The sequence below is a fragment of the Hipposideros armiger genome, unplaced genomic scaffold (genome assembly GCF_001890085.2).
Source record: "Hipposideros armiger isolate ML-2016 unplaced genomic scaffold, ASM189008v1 scaffold_268, whole genome shotgun sequence".
NCBI lineage: Eukaryota > Metazoa > Chordata > Mammalia > Chiroptera > Hipposideridae > Hipposideros > Hipposideros armiger.
This window is the reverse complement of record NW_017731618.1, coordinates 2,198,530-2,220,741: the sequence shown is the minus strand read 5'-3', so window position 1 is coordinate 2,220,741 and position 22,212 is coordinate 2,198,530. Positions and strand designations below refer to the sequence as shown.

At 31.6% G+C, this 22,212-nt stretch overlaps 1 protein-coding gene across 1 annotated transcript in view; it reads left to right on the top strand.

Annotated features, from left to right (window-relative positions):
• The window catches only part of ERBB4 (erb-b2 receptor tyrosine kinase 4), a 462,722-nt gene that overhangs the window by 118,386 nt on the left and 322,124 nt on the right, over nucleotides 1-22,212 (top strand). Inside the window, exons 9-12 of the mRNA XM_019656860.1 lie at nucleotides 635-761; nucleotides 5,040-5,113; nucleotides 6,024-6,114; nucleotides 8,071-8,270. Of these exons, the coding sequence (XP_019512405.1) occupies nucleotides 635-761; nucleotides 5,040-5,113; nucleotides 6,024-6,114; nucleotides 8,071-8,270 (492 nt within the window). The remainder of the gene's footprint in view (nucleotides 1-634; nucleotides 762-5,039; nucleotides 5,114-6,023; nucleotides 6,115-8,070; nucleotides 8,271-22,212) is intronic.

The following is a 22,212-nucleotide window of genomic DNA, read 5'->3' as shown; positions in this document are numbered from 1 at the left end:
ACACACACACACACACACACACACACACACACACACATGCACATTTTCTGTTTTTGTGTGTGTGTGTGTGTGTGTGTGTTTTGTTTTAAGTAGAGCCTTCAGAAAGCACAGGTAATACTCAATTTAAGTATAAATATTTGAATGACTCTTGATTCCGATTACAACTCACATCATCAATACTCTGTTTAATATATACATTCTTAGTTAGACCAGTGTTACCATCCATAGGCGATGAAATTATTTGAAGTGACCAGTGTTTAAAATGTATTAAAAACAATATTTGAGGCTGGATTAGAAAATAGTGATTTTGTGTCATAACGGTAAATATTGATTGTTGAAAGTTTTGTTTTTATTATGTTTCTGTTGTATCTATATACTGGGTCTTGATATAAAATATAAATCTTATGAGTCATAATCACTAGGTGATAATGCAAGACAATATTTTAAAGCAGGCCAAGTAGTAAATGTTGCATGAATGAACGATTATTTTGTTAGAAAGCAATTAATTCCTTATGATGAATTTTTTTTCATTTTATAATGGAAAAATACTGTTATTTTATAGTGATATACTGACAAAAACAAAACAAAACAAAGAAGTTTGTCAATTTCCAGATTGTGAATCTTGTTTCTACAGCTTGCGATGGCATTGGTACGGGATCATTGATGTCAGCACAGACCGTGGATTCCAGTAACATCGACAAATTCATCAACTGCACCAAAATCAACGGGAATTTGATCTTTCTTGTCACTGGTATTCATGGGTCAGTATTGAATTTTTGCAGAAAATTATTTTACCAAGTGTAGACTAAACTTAAGGGACTCTTTAACTTTGTCTGTTTGAATTCTTTTGACCCAGAAGAGTTCCACCCTTACATGCTCTTCTCCAACAAAATCAAATGACAAATTTCACAAGCAGTGATAGTAAGCAAGTTTGGGATACATCCCAATTATGAGATTAGTGAATACTTAGATTTAAAAATATTAATTTATATATAAGCTAAAAGGTATTTGCAGGACACTCTCATTAGGTCCATTGATTGCAGCAAACCTGACATATTTTTAGATATGTTTAGGGAAACAATATCAATGGGCAAAGTGGGGAATTTTATTAAAATTCCTAATCAATTAATTTAAGACAACATAAATGAATATTCCTTCAAACTGTATCTCACAAAACACCAAGCAGGAGGTTGAAATTGTCCTAAGTTTTCGGAATTTTTCATTGCCCTGATGTATCTTTCTTTCCTTTTTCTTAGGTTGGGAAGTTAGTACTGTTATAAGAGATCTATTAAATTAATTTCATTTTATTGCTAAAAATTGTAAGATTTTTCTGGTCTTCTTCATTACAGAACCACCTGCTGGTTTTAACTGGGAAAAATACCAAGTTTGCTCTTTCAATTGCAATAAAAATGTCAATATTTTTACTTTATATTTATCTATTTGTCTATATTACTACTTACTCCCTAAATATTATTGCTGTAGGCTACTGATAAAGAATATCACTCACATATTTTGATTCAAAATCTTACTCTAAACATGTATCACATAATTTCTAGAAGCAAAATAATTTAACACATTTTGAATGAATATGTCTAAATAGGAACATCAAAAGAAATTGAACCAAGTATTTCTCTTTATATAAATTACTTAGGTCTTACTGCATAAAGCATTTTTTTTTTACTTTAAAAAAGTAGCTTTTAATATGGGTCTATGCCAGATACTGTAATAGTATGTATGCACTTTTTACCCAGATGTGTTATATTTGGCCCAAGCAGTATCTTCTTTAATAAGGTCAAGATACTCTTAGCCCACATTGTTACATGGCACTGATCTGTTTGAGATGCATAGTGCTAGCCATTTTGAGATGGGATGTATTCAGTTGAATTTATCATAGTCCCTGCTGGCTGTCTGAATCCATTTACATTATGCTCTTCCCCTCTGTGGCCCCATTAGGTAGAACACCTGGATCAATATTTATGTGCATCTATATAATTTAATGTATATGTAGCATTAAGTAAAATAATACATCCCCATTTTAACTATTTTTAAAACCAAGTATCACCATGAATGACAGGACATATCATGTTAACAGTGTCTTCTGAGAAATAAGATTTGATTCACATTGCCTGATTCCACATGGATATAATAAATGAATTGGCCTCAAGTCAATCAGTATGTGGAAAAATTTGAAATCAGCCTCATGAATTGCATTAGACAAGTGGTTTTCATCCCAATCAGGCCCAGCATCTCTGTCTTATATCTTAAAGCATTTAACACTTCCTTTTCGATTATGAAATAAAAATCATCAATGAGATAGCCTACCTATATACATAATTTTATAAAGTGATACATTTTAATTATCTAGCTGTAAATTAAAGAAGAAATAAGAGAAAGTGTTTAGTTTATAACACAAAGATGCCATTGCCAGAAATAGACTAGGTACTCTTATTTCCTTGTTTAGAATGGGAACTGCAGGTAAAACTCAATTGTTTAGGGTTATACATAGGAATAATCTTTTATAACTTGACATGTTTGACATTGCTTATACACATCTGCTTAGAGCAGCAAAATGTTCACCAAAAAAGTATGTCCATGCTGTGTCACAATGAGACACTGACAAGAAAGTACTTAGGTGATAGACTACAATGATGATAGACAATGAAAAAGTGATAATGAAAAAAAACAAAAACAGAACGTTTTCAAAGGAACTGTGAAAATACATTTCTCTCTCTTTATATTGAGTGTTATATTGGATCACCAAACACAATGACAGTGTGGACATAATGTTCTTGCTCATGGCTCTGACTTGAGCTAGAAAAGTTCTCAATCTTACCTTACTATGGTTTTCAAGTGGCTGTAGAATGAAAAGCCCTAGAGGTATTTTGACGTTGGTAAGTAGGATTCTGTCAGCTTATTTTATGAGAGTCCTGAATCTCTAATATTACATATATAAAATTTCTGTGGTCCATTGGACTTCATGGGAACAGTTCACAATTCATTTCATTCCTGGCAACCTGGACATGTTCTCAGGAAGGGTTTGGATTGACCCCATTATTATGTGTTTGCCCTGAATTTTGAGTGTTTCTCAATAAAACCAGAATATTTTATTATATGACCAAAACTGTTCTATACACTGCTTTTCATAAAAAAAAAATGTTGAAAGCTAATTCTACTACTGCAGAGCTCATATTTTTCTCCGTACAAAATCTTGCACTTAAAATAGGATATCAACAAGAGTTTTCCCACATGGTGAGTTTAATTTGGGGGCTTATTTTTACCAAAAGCATGGTTATTTATTCTGTATATCTTCAGTTATAAATAGAGCAAGTTTGCCTGAAAATTTAATTGTAAGCTTTTGAGAGATCCTCATGTCACGTTGAGAAAAATCTTGTTTATGTATGCATTATAGAGAAACTAATTTATAGTGTTTCTCCAAGTCTTCTATAATGATCCATGTTAAACGAGTCATACATTGTATCAATTGTGCTTCTTAGTCTGAAACAGTAATTTCATCAAGCATTTTTTTTTCTTTGAAGATATGGGATGGTTCACAGTATAGAAGAACATGCTGATGAATTGAGTTGAGAGGGCCAGTACAAGGTGGTTCCAGATATCAAGATTGCCGGAACTAGTAGAGAGTCTTTCCGAGGCTCTAAGGCTAGGATGAATAAATGCCAATGGATTCACTCAAATTCCCAGGAGACAGGCCATATGCCTATCTGTCAGGGATTATGGGTTACCTTGAGTGATAGCCCTATTAAAACTGCATTCAGTGGATCACCATACCCTAGTGTTTATTCCCCAATCAAAAAAGAAGGTTCTTAAAGACTTATAAAACAGCAGATGTCCACAGCAAGAATAAAATTCAATTGATTGCTATAGGTGGATACATGCTTCTAAAAAGCCATAGCTCCATGTTCTTAGAAGGTTTGATCTCTCTTGGAGAAGTGGCCATTGACAGTCATATGAAGTCTCAGGATAGCACAGAATATCTTTTAAAATAACATCTTTAAAAAGTACTATGTATGCATTAAAATAACCAGTTATTGCTTGAATTACTGATAAATTTTTGATATTATTATGTTTATGTTAGGCATAATATTCAAGCATGCAATTATTTTGTATTGTCAGTATATTATACCTGATAAAAAATTTTTTTCTAACATGAAAATCTCTGAAATATTCTATTACATATTTAATTGAAAAAATATATGTTCATTTTTAAGAGACAGGAGATATATATATATATATATATATATATATACACATATATATGTGTGTATATATATATACACACATATATATAATTATGCAATGGAAGATGTTATTTTTTTTAATCTCCAAAATTTATAACACTTTATGGGTATTATTAAATTTGTTGTAAATTTTGTTTTCAAATGTTAATATGATTCATATCAATGGAAGCAAATAGCCCCTGTGTTATAAAACTTAATATAAATAAACCAGATAGGAACAAGCTTGCTCTAAATAATTCATATGAAGAGTAGCTTTCATACAATATTGCAAATATTATGAATATTCACTAACAGATAAATGTGAATATACAGCAAAAAGAAAAATGTTGACTTCATGTCTTTGTTTTTATTCTTAAGAAACTGCAGGTGCTAGTAACAATTCAGAATGCTTTGAGGAGCCCAAAAGCAATTGTTCTCACCATAACGTAATTTACTTGCAAAGTATATTTCCCATAATAAATTTTAAAGGCAAAATAAAATAAAGTGGTTTGTAAATGGACTTGGTATATTTGCAGGTTTTTTCAAGATAGTCAAACCTAATTATTACTCTAGATCTAGAATAGCCTTTGATAAAAGAACTCATATTCTATGCCATCAAAATATTCCTCAAAGCACCTTTTAATTCCCTTTCACATCTAACAGAAAAATTTGGAGAAGAAATTGCTAACCTTCCTTTTGCTAATTAAAATTTAACTTGAATGGAATAACTATTGTCACTTTTTTAAAATTTTTCACTCCTTTATTTAATTTTAAATTTGACTGCATGCCTTCTTGGTTTTCCAGCGACCCTTACAATGCAATTGAAGCCATAGACCCAGAGAAACTGAATGTCTTCCGAACAGTCCGAGAGATAACAGGTAATTTTTTAAAATGTTATTGTTGTGCAATGAACTATGTGAATTTTAGTGTTATCTTGAAAATATTACATAATATTGGAATTGGGAACTCATTTTCAAAGTAAATGCTAGATTTAAAAGTGAGCATCATTTTAAATGAGAGTGTCTTTACTTCCTAGCATTTGTGCATATTTTGACAGCCCATGGGATTTAAAAACAAAAATATCCTTGAAATTTCGGTGTTATTGTTTCTGCAGGGGTCAACTGATCTTTGAACCCATGTTTTTCTTTCTACTTTTTCACAAGAAATGCTATTGAGCATGGGTAATATGTAGAATTCATTTAGCGCATATTTATTGAGCACGTAATATGTTAAGAGCTGTTATAGTATGTGATAAAAGCTCATAGACATTAATTAGACATGGATTTGCTATCTACAGTTCTAAAATCAAATGAGGAGAGTTAGATATATAGGTATATGCCTTAGAATGCAAGGCAGACAACTGATGTCATAAGTATATAGATAAAGTGGTCAAGGATGTCAGAGAAATTGAAGCTTTATTTTTCCTCTTTATCTAGTTAGATTATATATATATATTTTTATTTTAAAAGAATAAATTAAATTCAGAATTGTTTAGATATTTTAACATATGAAATTGTATGATCCCTTATATCTGAGAAACATAGATCCTTGGTGCTCCTTATTTTGATATGCATTATCTATTGAGTATTGTAGCTCAGAAACTTTGGATAAGACACTCAATCTTAGAAGAAGAAATATGAGATCAAGTGGTTCAAAAATAGTAGTACTCACTGATTTTTCTTACTTTTTATCTTTGAACACATTTTTTCCATTTTCAAGAATATTTAGTATTAAATGCTGTTACTAAGAATGATATTCTGAAATTTTTTACTGCCCTATTTTTTGTAGGTTTCTTGAACATACAGTCATGGCCCCCAAACATGACTGACTTCAGTGTTTTTTCTAACCTGGTGACTATTGGTGGAAGAGTACTCTATAGGTAGGTGTATATGTTAAAAGATGCAAGTCTCCCCAATTTCAAGGTTAACATCATGTGTACATTATGTCAAAGCCATCAGCCTCATTGAATTTACTGATTCTAGGAATATGGGGTTTCAACTTTTAATTACAAATGTGAGTTCAATGAAAATACCCCAATTGTGCTTTAAGTAAACAGAATACACAGTTTGATTTTTCAACCACCTATCACTTAAAGTAATATTAATGCTTTGCAGGTATGAACTGCATGATGTCAACCATAAAATTAAAGCTTCTTTTTGATTATATGTTATCATAATTAAAAGATAGACTTGGATGACTTGGAAATGGCTTGGGTGTATGGGGTAATCATTCTGCTTTTCTAGGAAGTTCACATTCTGTCTGATGCTATCATTTAAACCAAGCATTACTGAGGTGATGTTTTGGGCATCGGTCCACCAAACTACATGCATTGCTGGTTATAATAAGCAGAAAAATCAGGCCTCAGAGGATACTGTTCTGAAGTACTAATGTCAATATAGTTTATTCACATAATAAAAGTATAGGGATAGTATTTATTAGGCCACTGCTTTTATTTTACTTCAGATTTCATCTGCATGAAATTCTTATTTATGCACAGTTAAAAACTGATTTAATTTTCCTGCTTAAATCTGAAAGATGCCTAAAATCAATGTTGTCATCAGATATTCTGTAATAATATTTCCCAGAAAGTTCATTGCATTTTGCAATTAAAGCAGGCATATATGTAAGAAGTTTTACAATCAAAAGAGGAAAAGTGAACTATAAAAAAGGATAATTAAGAGATATGATCTACTCAAGTATTATATGAACCAACTTTACTATCAATTGAATAAAACATTATAAATCTGTCAAGGCCTTATTATGCTCACATTGTAATAAAAAACTCAAGGTAGTTATGATGGGAGCAAAGAACTGAGAGAATGAATTACACCTCAGCTGAGTACACACATATACACACATAATTTATATATATGTGTGTGTGTATATATATATATATATATATATATTCACACATGTGTATACACACATTCATGTATGTTTATATATGTATTATACATGTGTTTATAGTATATAAAATGGAAAAATGCTGAGTACTAACAGCAACATATACTACTTAGATTTATGTATAAGTAAAAGGAGACAATTTTGATCTCTAAAATGTAAAATAATATTTATTATTTGATTGAAATGTTGGAAACATATTTATTCTTTAGAGAATGGGAAAGGGATTTAATTACAAAATGTGGACTATATTGAAATCAAAGCAATTCCTTGAAAAGTTGTTTCCACAGTGTAGGGTTATTTAACTTTTAGAGATGCTTTCCCCAGTTTTTCAAGCCTTCTGAGTATTTCTTAAAATTTCATTTTAATTTCATTCTCTTTAATTTTTAATACCTACTATCCTTACATATTCTTCAACTATTACAATCACAGTTTTGTTTCTGAATTAATTAAAGCTAAATATCTATAGTCATTCTCTGCAATATTTATCCTTGGAAAACATTCTAAATCTATTAAAGAGTTAGAGTATAATTAATAACTTACTTTGTATAGATGAAAAGCCATTCTGCACATTTATTTAATTGTTTAGTCTTAACACAGGTTTTCATACTTGAGAACTTAAGATGTGACGGGTAGAGGGGCAGGAAGGGAGCCGATATGCAATGGTAAATATGGAGACAGAGACAGAGGTGTCATTAATATTCGTATTTCTAAAAATGAACATTTTCCTTTTGGGTATTACTGTAAATACTGCCAGTGTGCAGCATGTAAAAAATTAATATCCTGAGCACCAATGTGTTGAATCAATCTCTCTTTATGCCCTACTTACATTATTTTTGGAGTAAGATGTGAAATCCTTATTTTGCTTCAAGAATGAATACCCTGACAGGAAAATAGTTCTTATTGTTCCATTTTCCCTCTCCCCTGTCTTTAGTGGCCTCTCCTTGCTAATCCTCAAGCAACAAGGCATCACTTCCCTGCAGTTCCAGTCCCTGAAGGAAATCAGTGCAGGAAACATCTATATTACGGACAACAGCAACCTGTGTTATTATCATACCATTAACTGGACAACACTCTTCAGTACTCTCAACCAAAGGATAGTAATCCGGGACAACAGGAAAGCTGAAAACTGTAGTAAGTACATTACCCAGACATTAAAACATAGAAAGTTCAATATTTTCTCCCATTCTGCACTGGACCAAACATTTCAAAATAATAACGGGTCAAAATCCTTGCCTTCTTTTTTGTCAACCTTTAAGAAGCGTTGCTATGAAATCAGAATAGGTGACTTTTTATAAAATATCTCATGTTTTTATTATATATTGTCCATTTGCAAATCTTGCCTAATCAAAAAACCCCTCCTATGGAGATTTATATTCAATAGGTGTACGTGGAACCTGGGAACCTAAATATTTAATAAGCGTCTGGGTAATTCTTAGGGTCCAATCAGTTTGTGGATATTCACCCCATTACATTTTCTGTTTGTTTTCGGTGAATTTGATAATATAGAATATCAGAGTAAGTATTGGCCATTGGGGGTGGTGAAAAAAAAGATGTTTTCCTCTGAAATGTGTAAAAATGTTGTTCAAGAAGGAAGTTCATAAATGCGTTTCTGTAGGCATGTCACTATCTCTTTTTCCAGTTATTTTGCCACTCATTGACCCACTGCATCACTTCTTTGTTACACAGACACAAGTAATGTTTTCATGGGCATATAACTAGGCTATTCCTATCTCATACTTTGATATTCCAATGATTAATATTTAATTCTTCCCTGTTTTTCTACTGAATACTTTTCTACATCTTATGGGTGTCACTAGTATGCTCATAGGTATCAGACTTATGATAAATATCAAATAAAGAGACTCAGAATTCAAATGATCTGTTTACAAATGCATATTCTTCTTGTGGACATGAGAAGTGAAACCTTTTTAAAAGTCATATCCCCTAAGAAACATTTTATTCTCAGGATGTCCTCTTACTTATTTGATGTCACCATTGGAACAATCATAGTGATATGCATACCTATATTTAAGTTCATTATTTGTATATGTGAATGGATAGTACAGGACATTTAAAATATATATATAAACTCTAAAGTGGCCAACATGATTTAAGTTTAATAAGTTAAGTAGACAGCAAATTTATTTATCTATTAATACCCTACTTTGCTTTAGGAAGGGTTTAAGGCAGCTCTAGTTAGAAATTTTCATAAAATATAACTTATAATTTGTAAGAAACACACATTTTAGCTGTTTTAGATTGTTACAAAGAATATTTTCCAGCAAAAGATCTATTGCAATGTGAGATTCCTGTTTTAAGTAAACTTAAGTTCTTATACATTCTTTTATTCTACTAGACTCAAAAGTATAAAATCGTATTGTATATCAAAATATGCATGTTCACAGTGAATGAGATTTATCCTTTGATTTAGCCTGGATTATTTCCTTGCTTTTATACATTTCTGATTCTCGACAGAAAGCTTCCTTTTCTTTTTCTCTAATACTTAACCTTCTTACCCCAAATTAATGTGTGTGTGTGTATGTGTGTTTATACATGCCCCAGAATAGATTATTCACAGAAGTAAAATAGAATAATCTTCAAGGTTGATTTATAAATATTTCCCTAAGTCAAGACTATATTCTCCTTTTCTTCTACTTCCTTCAAAAAAACAAAAAAACAAAACAAGAGTACCACTACCTTTCAAAGTTAAGATTTAACTATGAAGACAAAAATAACCTAAAAAGAAGTAAAAGAATCAGAGAAAAACATTCCTCTGTGACCCGTTTAATCATTTTTACAAATACCACAAACATTCTTTTATTATTTATAAATCTGAATAAGAAACAAATGGGAGGAAGAAAATGCAGAAATAAATGAAATGTAAAACGCAAGATAGAAAAAAATGTATGTAGTTATTCCATACCTCTTTAAAATTCTAAACTTTTCAAGCGATCAAAAAAAAGTAAATAACAATCAATTAAAAATTTTACATACCTCAACTTTCAGTGTTATGCCTCTTGGACTGAGTTTAGCCATTTTTCAGGTTGTGAACATATTTTATTGTTCTGTGCATTTAGAGTAGGCTTTGCAGTTGCGGGAAGAAATGAAGCAGTTAGGAGAAACACAGTTTTGTAGTGCTACAGTATAAAATTAATCATATCGTGTTTCATTTTTAACATCTTAGAATAAACAATATTTGCATGAAATCCATTTATCAAAATTTGGATTTCAGTCTCACAGTACATTGAATCCTGGATTTTCAGAAATGTAATTACCCTATAAACTTGACCTCAGAGGTAATGCTGCTGATGTTTACGTAGAGCCTTTAGTGGTTGCCCACATGTAATTAAAGCTCTTTTATCATACATAGTACTGTCTGCAAATGGGAAAACATATATCTGCTTTATTTTAGATGTACTATAAACATTGCGTTATTAGATATTCTCTTATTATACCATGCACAAACAAGATATACACGACCACACACACATAGGCACTAAAAGACATATAAACACAGACATACAGCATATGTGTGTATGTAAATACACACACACAACACATACACATGTACACAGCCCTAGAACACTTACACATGCATACACAGGCATGCATGCATTTGTGTACGTGCACATGCATGCACACATGTATGTTCGCTAGTGTGTGCACACATACACACACAATCTTCCTAAAGTATTCTGATCTAAATCTAAGTATATGATTGTTAGCTTAAAAAAAAAGGAAAAGACACACTTGATTTTAACAGTGATTTTTTGATGTTCAACCTGATTTAAAAGAGTAATGATAAAAAAAAAGAACAACTTTACCTCATCTATAAAGTGTGACAGTGGCTTCAACAATCTTATTATTTTAGGGCAAAAATTTCAAAGCAGACTTTATGGTTTCAAGAAATTGAGACTGAGAGAAAATCTAGGACTTGAAAATCTAGAACATTTTCTGCCTCCTTTATTTGTATGGTTATGGTACTAAGAAAATGACAGTGCTGGCTGGAAGGAGTCTTAGAAGAGGTTCATAAAATTATTTGAAGTTTTAAAAAATATTTAAGCATAAATTGTTAACACCAAAGCATAATCAGTGAAGAGATAAATATTACACCAACCCTTCAGAATCTAAGTTACAGTTGAACTCATACAACTCTATCTTAAAAAAATTGTACATATACACCTAAAACCAACATAAACAAGACAGAAACTGAATTCAGAATTAACTCATCAAAATAGAAATAAATTTAGTTTTCTAACTGTAAAAGTACCTTTATCATTGTTAGAAATTAAAACACTAAAAACATAAAATAATATGTGATTTTAATATATAGATATAGATAATAAAACATATTTTCGTATGTAAATGGTATCATACCATATATACATATTTAAATATTGTTCAGCCATCTTGTCTTCTACTTAATGTAGGATAAGCATTTTCCATGTCAGTATATAGAGCTCTTTCTTTACTTTTTATATTCTGTATATAAAATGTGTTGAGTAAGTGCCACATTAATGTATTTTTTTCATGTTAGTACTGCAATAATGTGCGTTTTAGTTGATAAAACTTTTTGCACCGTGCAATTAATTTTTCGGCTAAAGACTTAGAAGTGGAATTTCTGTGTGAATCAGGTTACATGATAAATTTTGGTATAGCTATATTATCTTTCAAAAATACTAGATCAGTTGACATTGTCCTAAACAATGTTTGATAGGAATATTTTCCACTACTCTTTAAACACTAGATATTATCCATGGTTTTAAATTTTGATGATCTGAAAATGAAAAACAGGTCTTTTAAATTTACATTCTTTTTCATTGACATTCAGTCTCTTTTTATATGTCGACTAATCATTTGTATTTGTTCTCTTGTAGATTACTTAGTCATGAACTTCTTCATTTTTTAATTCAGCAGTTGTTTTTTTCATTCTGAATTTGAAAGAGCTCATTGCAAATTAAATACATTATTTTTTTGTCTCTTAAATGTGTTATTTTTAACTTTCCCTGTTAGGTGTAGTTTACAAAATTTTGTTTTTGATAAACATTTTGTATTTTTATCTAGATAAATGAATATATGTTCTTTTCCTTTTATGTTAATAATCTTGGCATAGTCTTAGTTTTTCACTTCTCATACTTTAAAAATTATGTTGCCATTTTTAATCCATCTGGAAGTTTTGGTATAGCATAATTTTTAAAAAAAATCTTCAATTGATTAAGATATTAGTCAACTATAATCTTTGAATAATCCATCTCTTTTTCCTGAATTTAGGTGTTTGTGATCTTTCAGCAAAACAGAAAAAAAAAATGCTAGACCGTTATCTCTCAATCTATATAGTTTAATTTAATCTTTGCCACTAGCCAGTAAATTATAATTTTGCAAGAAAAGAATGACTATGTATATGTTCAGGTAGCTGAATAATATTCCCAATGAAATTGGGAGCTATTAAAAATCATATTTAGGATATGAACCCAATGCCTATATACTTTCAAAATATGTGCTCTTCATCTCACTATGATTTCTCCCAAAATGAAGAGAAAGTGATTGATTTTCATAAGAAAACCTGCTGATTTACTGAAACATACCCTACGTAGCATAATGTGTAGGAACACATTGTAAAGATAAATGGCCTGGGTATTAATCTGAACAAAACTTGACTAGATATTGGACCTTTGGTAAGCTATTTATCATCTCTGCACCTTAGTGCATCATTTGTAAAATAGGATCAATAATAATAGTACTCATTTCATTATACATGTGCTAGCGATTATATAAGTATGTTTTGTTATAAGTAGATTATATAGTATATGCACACATACAAAGACATTTTATGCTGTGAAAATACAATATTTAACTTTAATTTAATGAAAATTCTTTTTGAGGAGCAGAATTGGAAGTAGGAATATCAAGATCCTCCTTGTATTCAGCTGAAGAAAAATTTACATTATCCAAATGCCGAATTATAAACTTGAAAGTAGCACATCAACTCGTGGTTTACATGGGAGAAGTAAGAATAGCTATTAATGGGAGCCTAGACAATGAGGAATTTAGAAACAATCTCTTGAGACCTTAAATGGATAAAAAAATGTCTATGCTTGACTCCTTTAAAATGTGGGGGGTTTGCCCCCCTTTACTCTTGTAATTAAAACATTTTAAAACTGGCTTTATAAATAACAGATTCAGTGCTTATAAAATATTCAAAAAAATAAGAATTTTAGTACAGTGGCTCAGGACACAAATATTTAGTGATGGGGAACACACATTTTTGTCCAAAGACTATAAAAGGAATATAAACTTCTATATTTACCTATGATTTTGATGCTCTTGAAATTTGATAGTAGAAAAAGCTACCTTATTGAAAAGGACTTTAGAAAAAGGGAATTGCAAAACTATAGATAATTGCTAATAACTGAACCTTCCAGATGGTAACATGATCCAGCCTTATGATGAGTCATTGCATGTCCAGCATTTAGCTGGAACAAAGAATTTTTGAGTAGGAAAATGAGGGTATCTGATACCAGTAGAAAATAAGACAATGTTTGCTTAACATATTATTATTTTTTTTTTGCTTTTTCTCTGGTGACAGTGACAATAGCTACTAAATAGTGAGCATTTTACATTGTATAACATCACAAAAAATTTTGACTTTCTCTAAAATCACAATACATTTAGTATAGTCACCACTATCACCTCTAATATTTCCTATAATATAGAAAAATAATTTTGATTATAAGTTAATGTTTACTTTGTTTTAAGAAGATGTTGTAAGGTTGCAGATTTTCTTACTTTCTCCAAGTCCCATATTCTTGCTTTTAATTTGTGCCTGCCTTTCCCAGCCTAAACTCTCTTGGGTAAATGCACATTTCCAAACAAAGTGCTGCCAGGTGAGAGGAATCGTCCATTGGATCTCCTAGCCAATCTCCACAGGAAAATAAATTAACTTTGCCAGACTTTTCAGAATACCATAGCCCAGCATGAATTATAAAGTGTATAGCTTAGAATATAGTGAAATCAGTATTCCTCCAAGTAATCAGAAGATAGAAAATCTTAATTATACTTCTAAGATTTCCTTTTTTCAGGTTGCCAAAGTAATACATTAATACACTGTTTTTTGTTAAAAAAAAACTCAAATAAGATTTTCTAACTATATTTGAAACAGCATAATGTCTAATTACTAACAATGCTGTGAAACGTTCTCTGTGTTCTTATCAAAAGGTTAATAAGCAGTTACAGTTTCAGAAATGGCACCTCTTCCATTTGTAATTTGGTAATTCTAAAAGAATGAAGGGCCTCTCAACAATAAAAGCCAGGATTAGTGCAGGCTTCAGTTTTTATTGCAAATGACAACATTTTATTGATTTGCCTCCTAATAAGTGGATGAAAAATTCTAAACCAAAAACTTTTAATTATTAAAAATGCAGAGGATTTTCCCTCCAATTACCAGAATTTGTTGTTTATTTAGATAGTACTATGACTTATATTCTGCCTCTCCCACCACCAAAAAATGTGTTGAAGTCTTAACTCCTGGCACCCATGATGTGACTTTATATGGAGATAGAGTGTTTGTACATGTAATTAATACATAGATGAGTTTATACTAGAGTAGAATGGGCCCTTAATCCAATAGGACTCTTGTCCTTATAAGAAGAGGAGAAGAGATACACAGAAAGATATGCATAGAGGAGAACACCATGGAAAGATATATATGCACACACATGCACACACAGAGACAACAAAGTATGATGGAGTCAAGCAATGGAGTTATGTAACTATAACCTAAGGAAACCAGGATTACCAGCAACCACCAGAAGTTAGGAGAGAGGCATAGAACAGAGTCTTCCTGTGAGCTCCCAAAAGGAACCAGCCAGCTAACATCTTGATTTTGAAATCCAGAAATGTGAGAGAGTAAATTTCTCTGAGTTAAAGGCATGCATTGTGTGGCATTTTGTTATGCTGCCCTAGGAAACTAATACAGGCAGTGCTAATCAATACAGATAATGAAGACCCAGGATTCTGCATTTTTAATATACACCAGATCATTCTGAGGCAGGTGTCTGTGAGAAATCCTTTGAGGAACTCTGCTCTACCCTATCACATCCTCCATTAATCTCCCTATTACTCTAAAGTCAGAAAATGTAATTTAACACACATTATCCTGGTAATTAATTTCTTCTTATGAGGGTTTCTTTCCTGAAAAAGAACCTATGGTAGGATAATTCACAGTTGAGTAACTTAAAACCATATATTTCATAAGTTTTGGGAGACAAAAATAAAGAATGAACTTAAGAAGGCATCGTACAAATAGTGTTCTGTTTTTCCTTTTACCGACAACACACTCAATAAAATAGAGGGGATATTTAATGAGAGTTTACACATTGACTAATTATAGTACATTATATTATACTATTAAATTTTATTTACTTTAATTTACTTTAGAGTTTTAACAGCATACTTATGAATGATTTTACATTTTAAAGTTAATGTGAATTCTGAAGTTAATGTGAACACTTTATAATGTGCTCAGTGTTCTAAGAATATTTGAGAACTTTCTAATATTTTATGACTGCTGTCACTGGTTCCTGTCATATCCTTTAGAATTTTCTTCCCAGGTCCCACTGAAGTCAAAGATATAGTAACTAAAGCACTTAAGACTCAATAAAGCTTTGGCTAACATCTGTTTAACCTATTCAGTGAAGTGAATGGGTGATTCTTATCACTTATCCTTCAACTTCTACCTCCTCTAACATTTTATAGTCTTAACTCATTCTAAGATTTTATTAAGACCTATTCTCATCCCCCTTTAAATATATCTGACCTTTGCTACTCATAGAGCTTACTGTAATATAGTTTGATAACGCTGCCCTCCCCCCTCCCACGCACACACAGGATGTTCACAGTCTAATCCTCAGAATTTGTGAATGTTACTTTATGTGGTAAAAGAGACTCTTGGATGTGATTGAGTTATGCATCTTAAAATGGAAAAATTAATCTGGATTATCTGGGTGTGCCCTAAATGTAATCACAGGTGTCCTAATAAGAGGGAGGTAGAGGGGCATTTGACATTCGTGAAAGAGAAGGCAATGTGACCATGGAAGCAGAGGTTAGAGTAATATAGTTACAAGCCAAGGAAGAGCAAGGTGGTCTCTAGAAGCTGGAAAAGATAAGGAACAAATTATTTCTGGAGTCTTCAGAAAGAATTAGCCCCGCTGATACCGTGATTTTAGTTTATTAAGACTCAAACAAGGGAAACAAGAAAAAATAAACAAATGGGATTACATAAAACAAAAACATCTTCTACACAGTGAAAGAAACTATCACAAGACAAAAGGACAGCCTACTAAATGGGAGACTACATTCACAAATAATATATTCAATGAGGGGTTGGCATCCAAAATATAAAAGGAACACATACAACTCAATAACAATTAATGGACAAATAATCAATAAAAAAAGATGGGCAGAGGACATGAAGATACATTTCTCCAAAGAAGACCTACAGATGGCCAATAGACATATAAAAAGATTCTCAATTTCACTAACTGTTAAAGAGGTGCAAGTCAAAACCACAATGAGATACCACCTTATACTAGTCAGAATGGCTATTATCAAAAAGTCAACAAAAAGCATGAGTTGATTAGGATGTGTACAAAAGGGAACCCTTGTGCACTATTGGTGAGACTGAAAATTGGTTCAGCCACTATAAAAACAGTATGGAGATTCCTTAAAAACCTATGAATAGACCTACCATATGACCCAGCAATTCCATTTCTGACTATTTATCCAAAGAAAATGAAAATGTTTTTTTGAAAGACGCATGCACCACTATGTTCATTGCAGCATTATAATAAACATAGAGCTGTAAAAACAAAACAAAACAACAACAACAACAAGATTCATTTTGTGTTTCAGACCTCCAGGAAACTAATCCTATGCTCTTTTAATAACAAAAGCCAAACTCAGGTTACTTTAGGAAAAATAAGAGAGCGTAAAATGGAAACCAAAGGAAAGCAGGGATAGGTATATTTTTATCAGACAAAATAGACTTTAAGTAAAAAAAAAAAATTAACAAGAAACAATGAAGACCATTATATAATGATGAAGGGGTCAATTAATAAATTAAGAGGATATAACCATTGTATGTATGTATGTATGTATGTATGTATGTGTGTGTGTCTGTGTGTATTCCAACAACAAAGCACCTAAACAGATCAGAAGAGAGTAATAGACAACAATACAATAATAGTAGGAGATTTTAATTTCCCACTTTCAGCAATGTATAGATCATCTAGACAGAAGCTCAATAAGAAAACATTGGACTTGAGCTATTCTTTATATCAAATGGCCATAACAAGCATATAGAACATTCTATCCAACGATACACATTTGTTTGTTGAACACAGGAACATTTCCAGGATAGATAATATGTTAAGTAGCAATACAATTCTTAGCAAATTAAAAATTATAAGAGTAATAATTGAAATCATACCAATTATCTTTTCTAACTCCAATGGTATTTTCTGGGAATCAATAACAGGAAAAAACCTGGAAAATACACAAATATGAAGATGCTAAACAACACATTACTGAACAACCCAATGAGTCAAAGATGAAATTAAGGTAAATCAATAAATATCTTAAAACAAATAAGAAATGGAAATAGAACATACAAAAAAAGGAGATTTATAGTGATAAATGCTTATATTAAACAAAAACAAAACAAAACAAAACCTCAAATAGACAACCTAACTTTACACCTAAAGGAACTAGAAAAATAAAAACAAACTAAAGTCAAAGATGGCAGAAGAAGAAAATAACAAAGATCAGAGCAGAAATAAATGAAATAAACAATAGAAAAACAGTAGAAAAAAAATGAATGTAACTACACTTTTTTTAAAAAAAGATAAACAAAATTGGCAAACCTTTAGCTAGACTTACCAAGAAAAAAGAGGACGCAAATAGTATAAATGAAAGAGGAGACATGTCTGATACTACAAAAATACAAAGGCTCATAAGAGACTACAATGAGTGATTATACACCAAAAAATAGGACAACCTAGAGAAAATGAACATAGCTTAGAAACATATAACCTAACAAGATTGAATCATGAAGAAACAGAAAATCTGAAAAGACCAATAAAAAGTAAGGAGATTGAATCAGTAATCATAAACTTCCCAACAAAGAAAGACCCAGAACCAAGTGGTTTTAATGGTGGATTCTACCAGACATTTAAAGAAGAGTTTAATGCCAATTCTCCTCAAACTTTCTAAAAAAAATGAAGAGAAGGGAATACTTCCAAAATCATTTACAAGGTCAGTATTATTCTGATACTAAAACCAAATAAAGATACTACAGGAAAAAACAAACAAAAAATCTATAGACTAATATACCTGATAAATATAGATGTAAAAATTCTTGCAAAATATTAGCAAAAGTAGTTGAGCACATTTAAAGTATCGTACACCATATGATCAAGTGGGACTTATTCCTGGCATGCAAAGATGGTTCAATGCAAGCAAACCAGTAAATGTGATACACCACATTAATAGAATAAAAGAAAAGATTGTATGGTTATTTCACTATATGCAGAAATAGCATTTGACCAAATTAAACATTCTTTCAAGATAAAAACTCTCACCAAATTGGGTCTAGAAGAAATATACCTGAACATAATAAAGACTGTGTCTTACAAACCCACAGTTATGCAATACTTAGAAAGCAATTTAATCAAGGAACTGAACAATCTATACACCAAAATCTAAAAGATATTGATAAAAGAAATTGAAAACACAAATGAAAGATATCCTATGTTCATGGATTTGAAGAGCTAATATTATTAAAATGTTCATACTACCAGAAGCCATCTATTGATTCAATGTAATTCCTATCAAAATTCCAATGACATTTTTCACAGAAATAGAAAAAATCCTATAGTTCGTATGGAACCAAAAAGGACCCTGGTTAACCAAGGCAATCTCAAGAAAGAGCAAAGCTGAGGGCATCACACTTCTTGATTTCAAGCTTTTTATAAAGTTATAGTGATCAAAACAATATGATAAAAAAGACACATAAACCAATGGATCAGAATCAAGAGTCTAGAAATAAACCCACATATATGGATAGTTAATACTATTTGATCAGGGAGCCAAGCATGTTCAACGAGAAAGGAAAGTGTCTTCAATAAATGATGTTGGAATGACTGGAAATTCACATGCAAAATGGTGAAATTAGATCTCTATCTTATACCAGTCACAAGAACTAATTCAAAATGGCTTAAGGACCAGAAGCCATAAGGACCAGAAGAACATAAGACCAGGAGCCATAATACTCCTAGAATAAAGTATAGCAGGGGGTAAGCCCTTTGACATTGGTCTTGGCAATGATTTTATGGATATGATACCAAAAGCAGAAGCAACAAAAGCAAAAAAATAAAAAAGTGGAACGTCATCAAACTAAAATGTTTTTGCAAACCAAAAGAAACAATCAACAAAATGAAAAGGCAACCTACAAAATGGGAGAAAATACTTGCAAATTATATACCTGATAAGGTGTTAATATTCAAATTACATTAAAAAACTCATACAACTCAATAGCAAAAATAAGCAATCACTCTAATTAAAAAATAGGCAGAGGATTTGAGTAGGCATTTCCTAGTGGAAATGTAATTTGGGAAAGCCACTTGGAAAACAGTAAGGAGGGTCCTCAAAAATTTTTAAAAAGAACTACCGTATGGCAAAGCAATTCTACTTCTAGGGTTTTTTCCAAAGGAAATCAAATCAGGATCTCGAAGAGATATCTTCATTCCCATGTTTACTGCAGCATTATTCACAATAGCTAAGATATGGAAACACCCTAAGTGTCTGCAAATGGATAAATGGATAAAGAATATGTGATACATGTATATATTATATAATATATGCATAAATGAAATATTATTCAGCTATGTATAAGGAAACTCTGCCATTTGTGATAACACCGATAGCCCTTCAGTGCATTATGTTAAGTAAATTAAGTTAAACAGAGGAAGACAAAAAATGTATTATTTCACTTATATGTAGAATCTTAAGACATCCACCTCATAGAAACAGATAGTAGAATGGTACTATCAGGGCCATGGTGGGAACAGGGAGATGTAGGTCAAAGGGTACACACCTTTAGTTATAGGAGGAATAAGTCCTGGGGATCCAAGGTGACTTTAGTTAACAATGCTGTACTGTATACTTGAATGTTGCTATGAGAGTAGATGTTTAATGTTCTCACTCTAACAACAGCAAAATGGTAATTATGTGAGGCGAATAATATATTAACTGAATTTCTTGTGGTAAATATTTTGCAAAATATATACAGCTATAATATCACATTGTACACACTATACTTACCCAATGTTATAAGTAATTGTAGCTTAACACAGCTGGAAAAAAATAAATATTGGCCATAATTGAACATGCTTTCAGTCTTTTTGTATAACCAAGAAAATAATAAACATAATTTAAAAAGCAAAAATAAAAAACAAGAAGCCCACAAAATATAAGAGAGCATGTTAGCTTACAGAGCTGTGAAACCCAAGGGATATTCCTTCAGGCGCAGATGGCCCAAGGGGTTAAGCACCACCACCAGGACTCAATTCCTCTATGTTGCTTGATCCTGCTTTCTTCTTAAGCGAGCTCTCTTTCCACATGAACAGTGGTTGGTCCTGGCAAGGACAGGCTGAGAGCATCCATAGAGTTTATGAGTGCAGGTAAAAGAGCACTATTTTCTCTTTCCCAGCATCTATAACATGGAAAGAACTCTGATTGAACCTAGTTCAGTCATATGCTTATCTCTGGACAGTTCAATATTATCTCACACCAACTGTTGGCACATGTTTTCAAGCCCATCCCATCAAAGCAATGAGAGCGACATTTAAACAATAAAAACTTACTTCCCTGCTTAAAACCATTAAACCGCTTCACACTGCTCTGGATCAAGCAGAAAGTCCTGTAAATGGCCAATAGGTCCCAAATAATCTGTCCCTTTTCTACCCACGAACTCATCAGGTACCACTTGTCCAGCCTGTTCTCTGATAGCACTAATCTTGCTCCCTGCTCAGTCTCTCTTGACTAGAGTTGTAATTCCCAATTTCCCCCAGCCATCTATTCCTTTATAATTCCTATGTATCCTTCTCATGTCGGTTTATTGTCTCTTATTTTGTGGGCTGACATAATGCCACCTACCCTTTAGGTTAGGACAACCTCCATATTCACATATACATGGTGATTTATGTATTGCTTGTCTCCCTATCTACACAGTAATCTGTAGGTAAGAGAATATGTATTTTATTTCATTTTTTCATAACTTATCCTTCTTAGCAGTGTCCAACATAAATTAAGTAGTTTCTAAGCAATTATTTTTCAAAGTAAACTTATGAATATGCTTGCATGTTTTCATAATGCTCTTAAGTACATTTATTGAAGGCTTGTTTAAGTAAGTCCTACATAAAATACTCTAAAAATATGATGACTAAGCTTTATTACAATCCAGAAAGATAGATATTATTCACTTTATAGATGAATAATATGTAAATAGTTGCCCAAGGCTATAAGGCTAAGTCAAAGAGTAAGGATTTGAACCTATGTTGGTCTGATCACAAAAACTGAACTATTACAACTAAATTATAATTTTCAGCCTTAAAAAATAGATTAGTGATATCTGTTCAAATACATTCCAAGTAAAAGGCATATGATAAGTGATGCAAACAGCATAAATGGTCCTTTACAATGAAAAGGAAGATATTTTTGTCTGCCTTTGTGCCTGTAGACAGGTACTCCATTTCAATATTCTGAGCTATTCACTTACTTTCACACATGCAGTATAGTAGCAAGATCCATTATTTAAGCTTTCCTCTACTTTAATGAAAGCAGGTTCAATATTCTCTATGAAGGCTGAAATGCTAAGCACATTATTATCTCTCCAAATTTTAAACAGACAGGTACAATTCAGGTGAGATAAAGAAAAATTTATTTTACAGCTTCCAGAGAAAACACAGAAGAAGTTAAAGGTTGCCTAATAACTACATTGCTAAAATTTCTTTAGAGA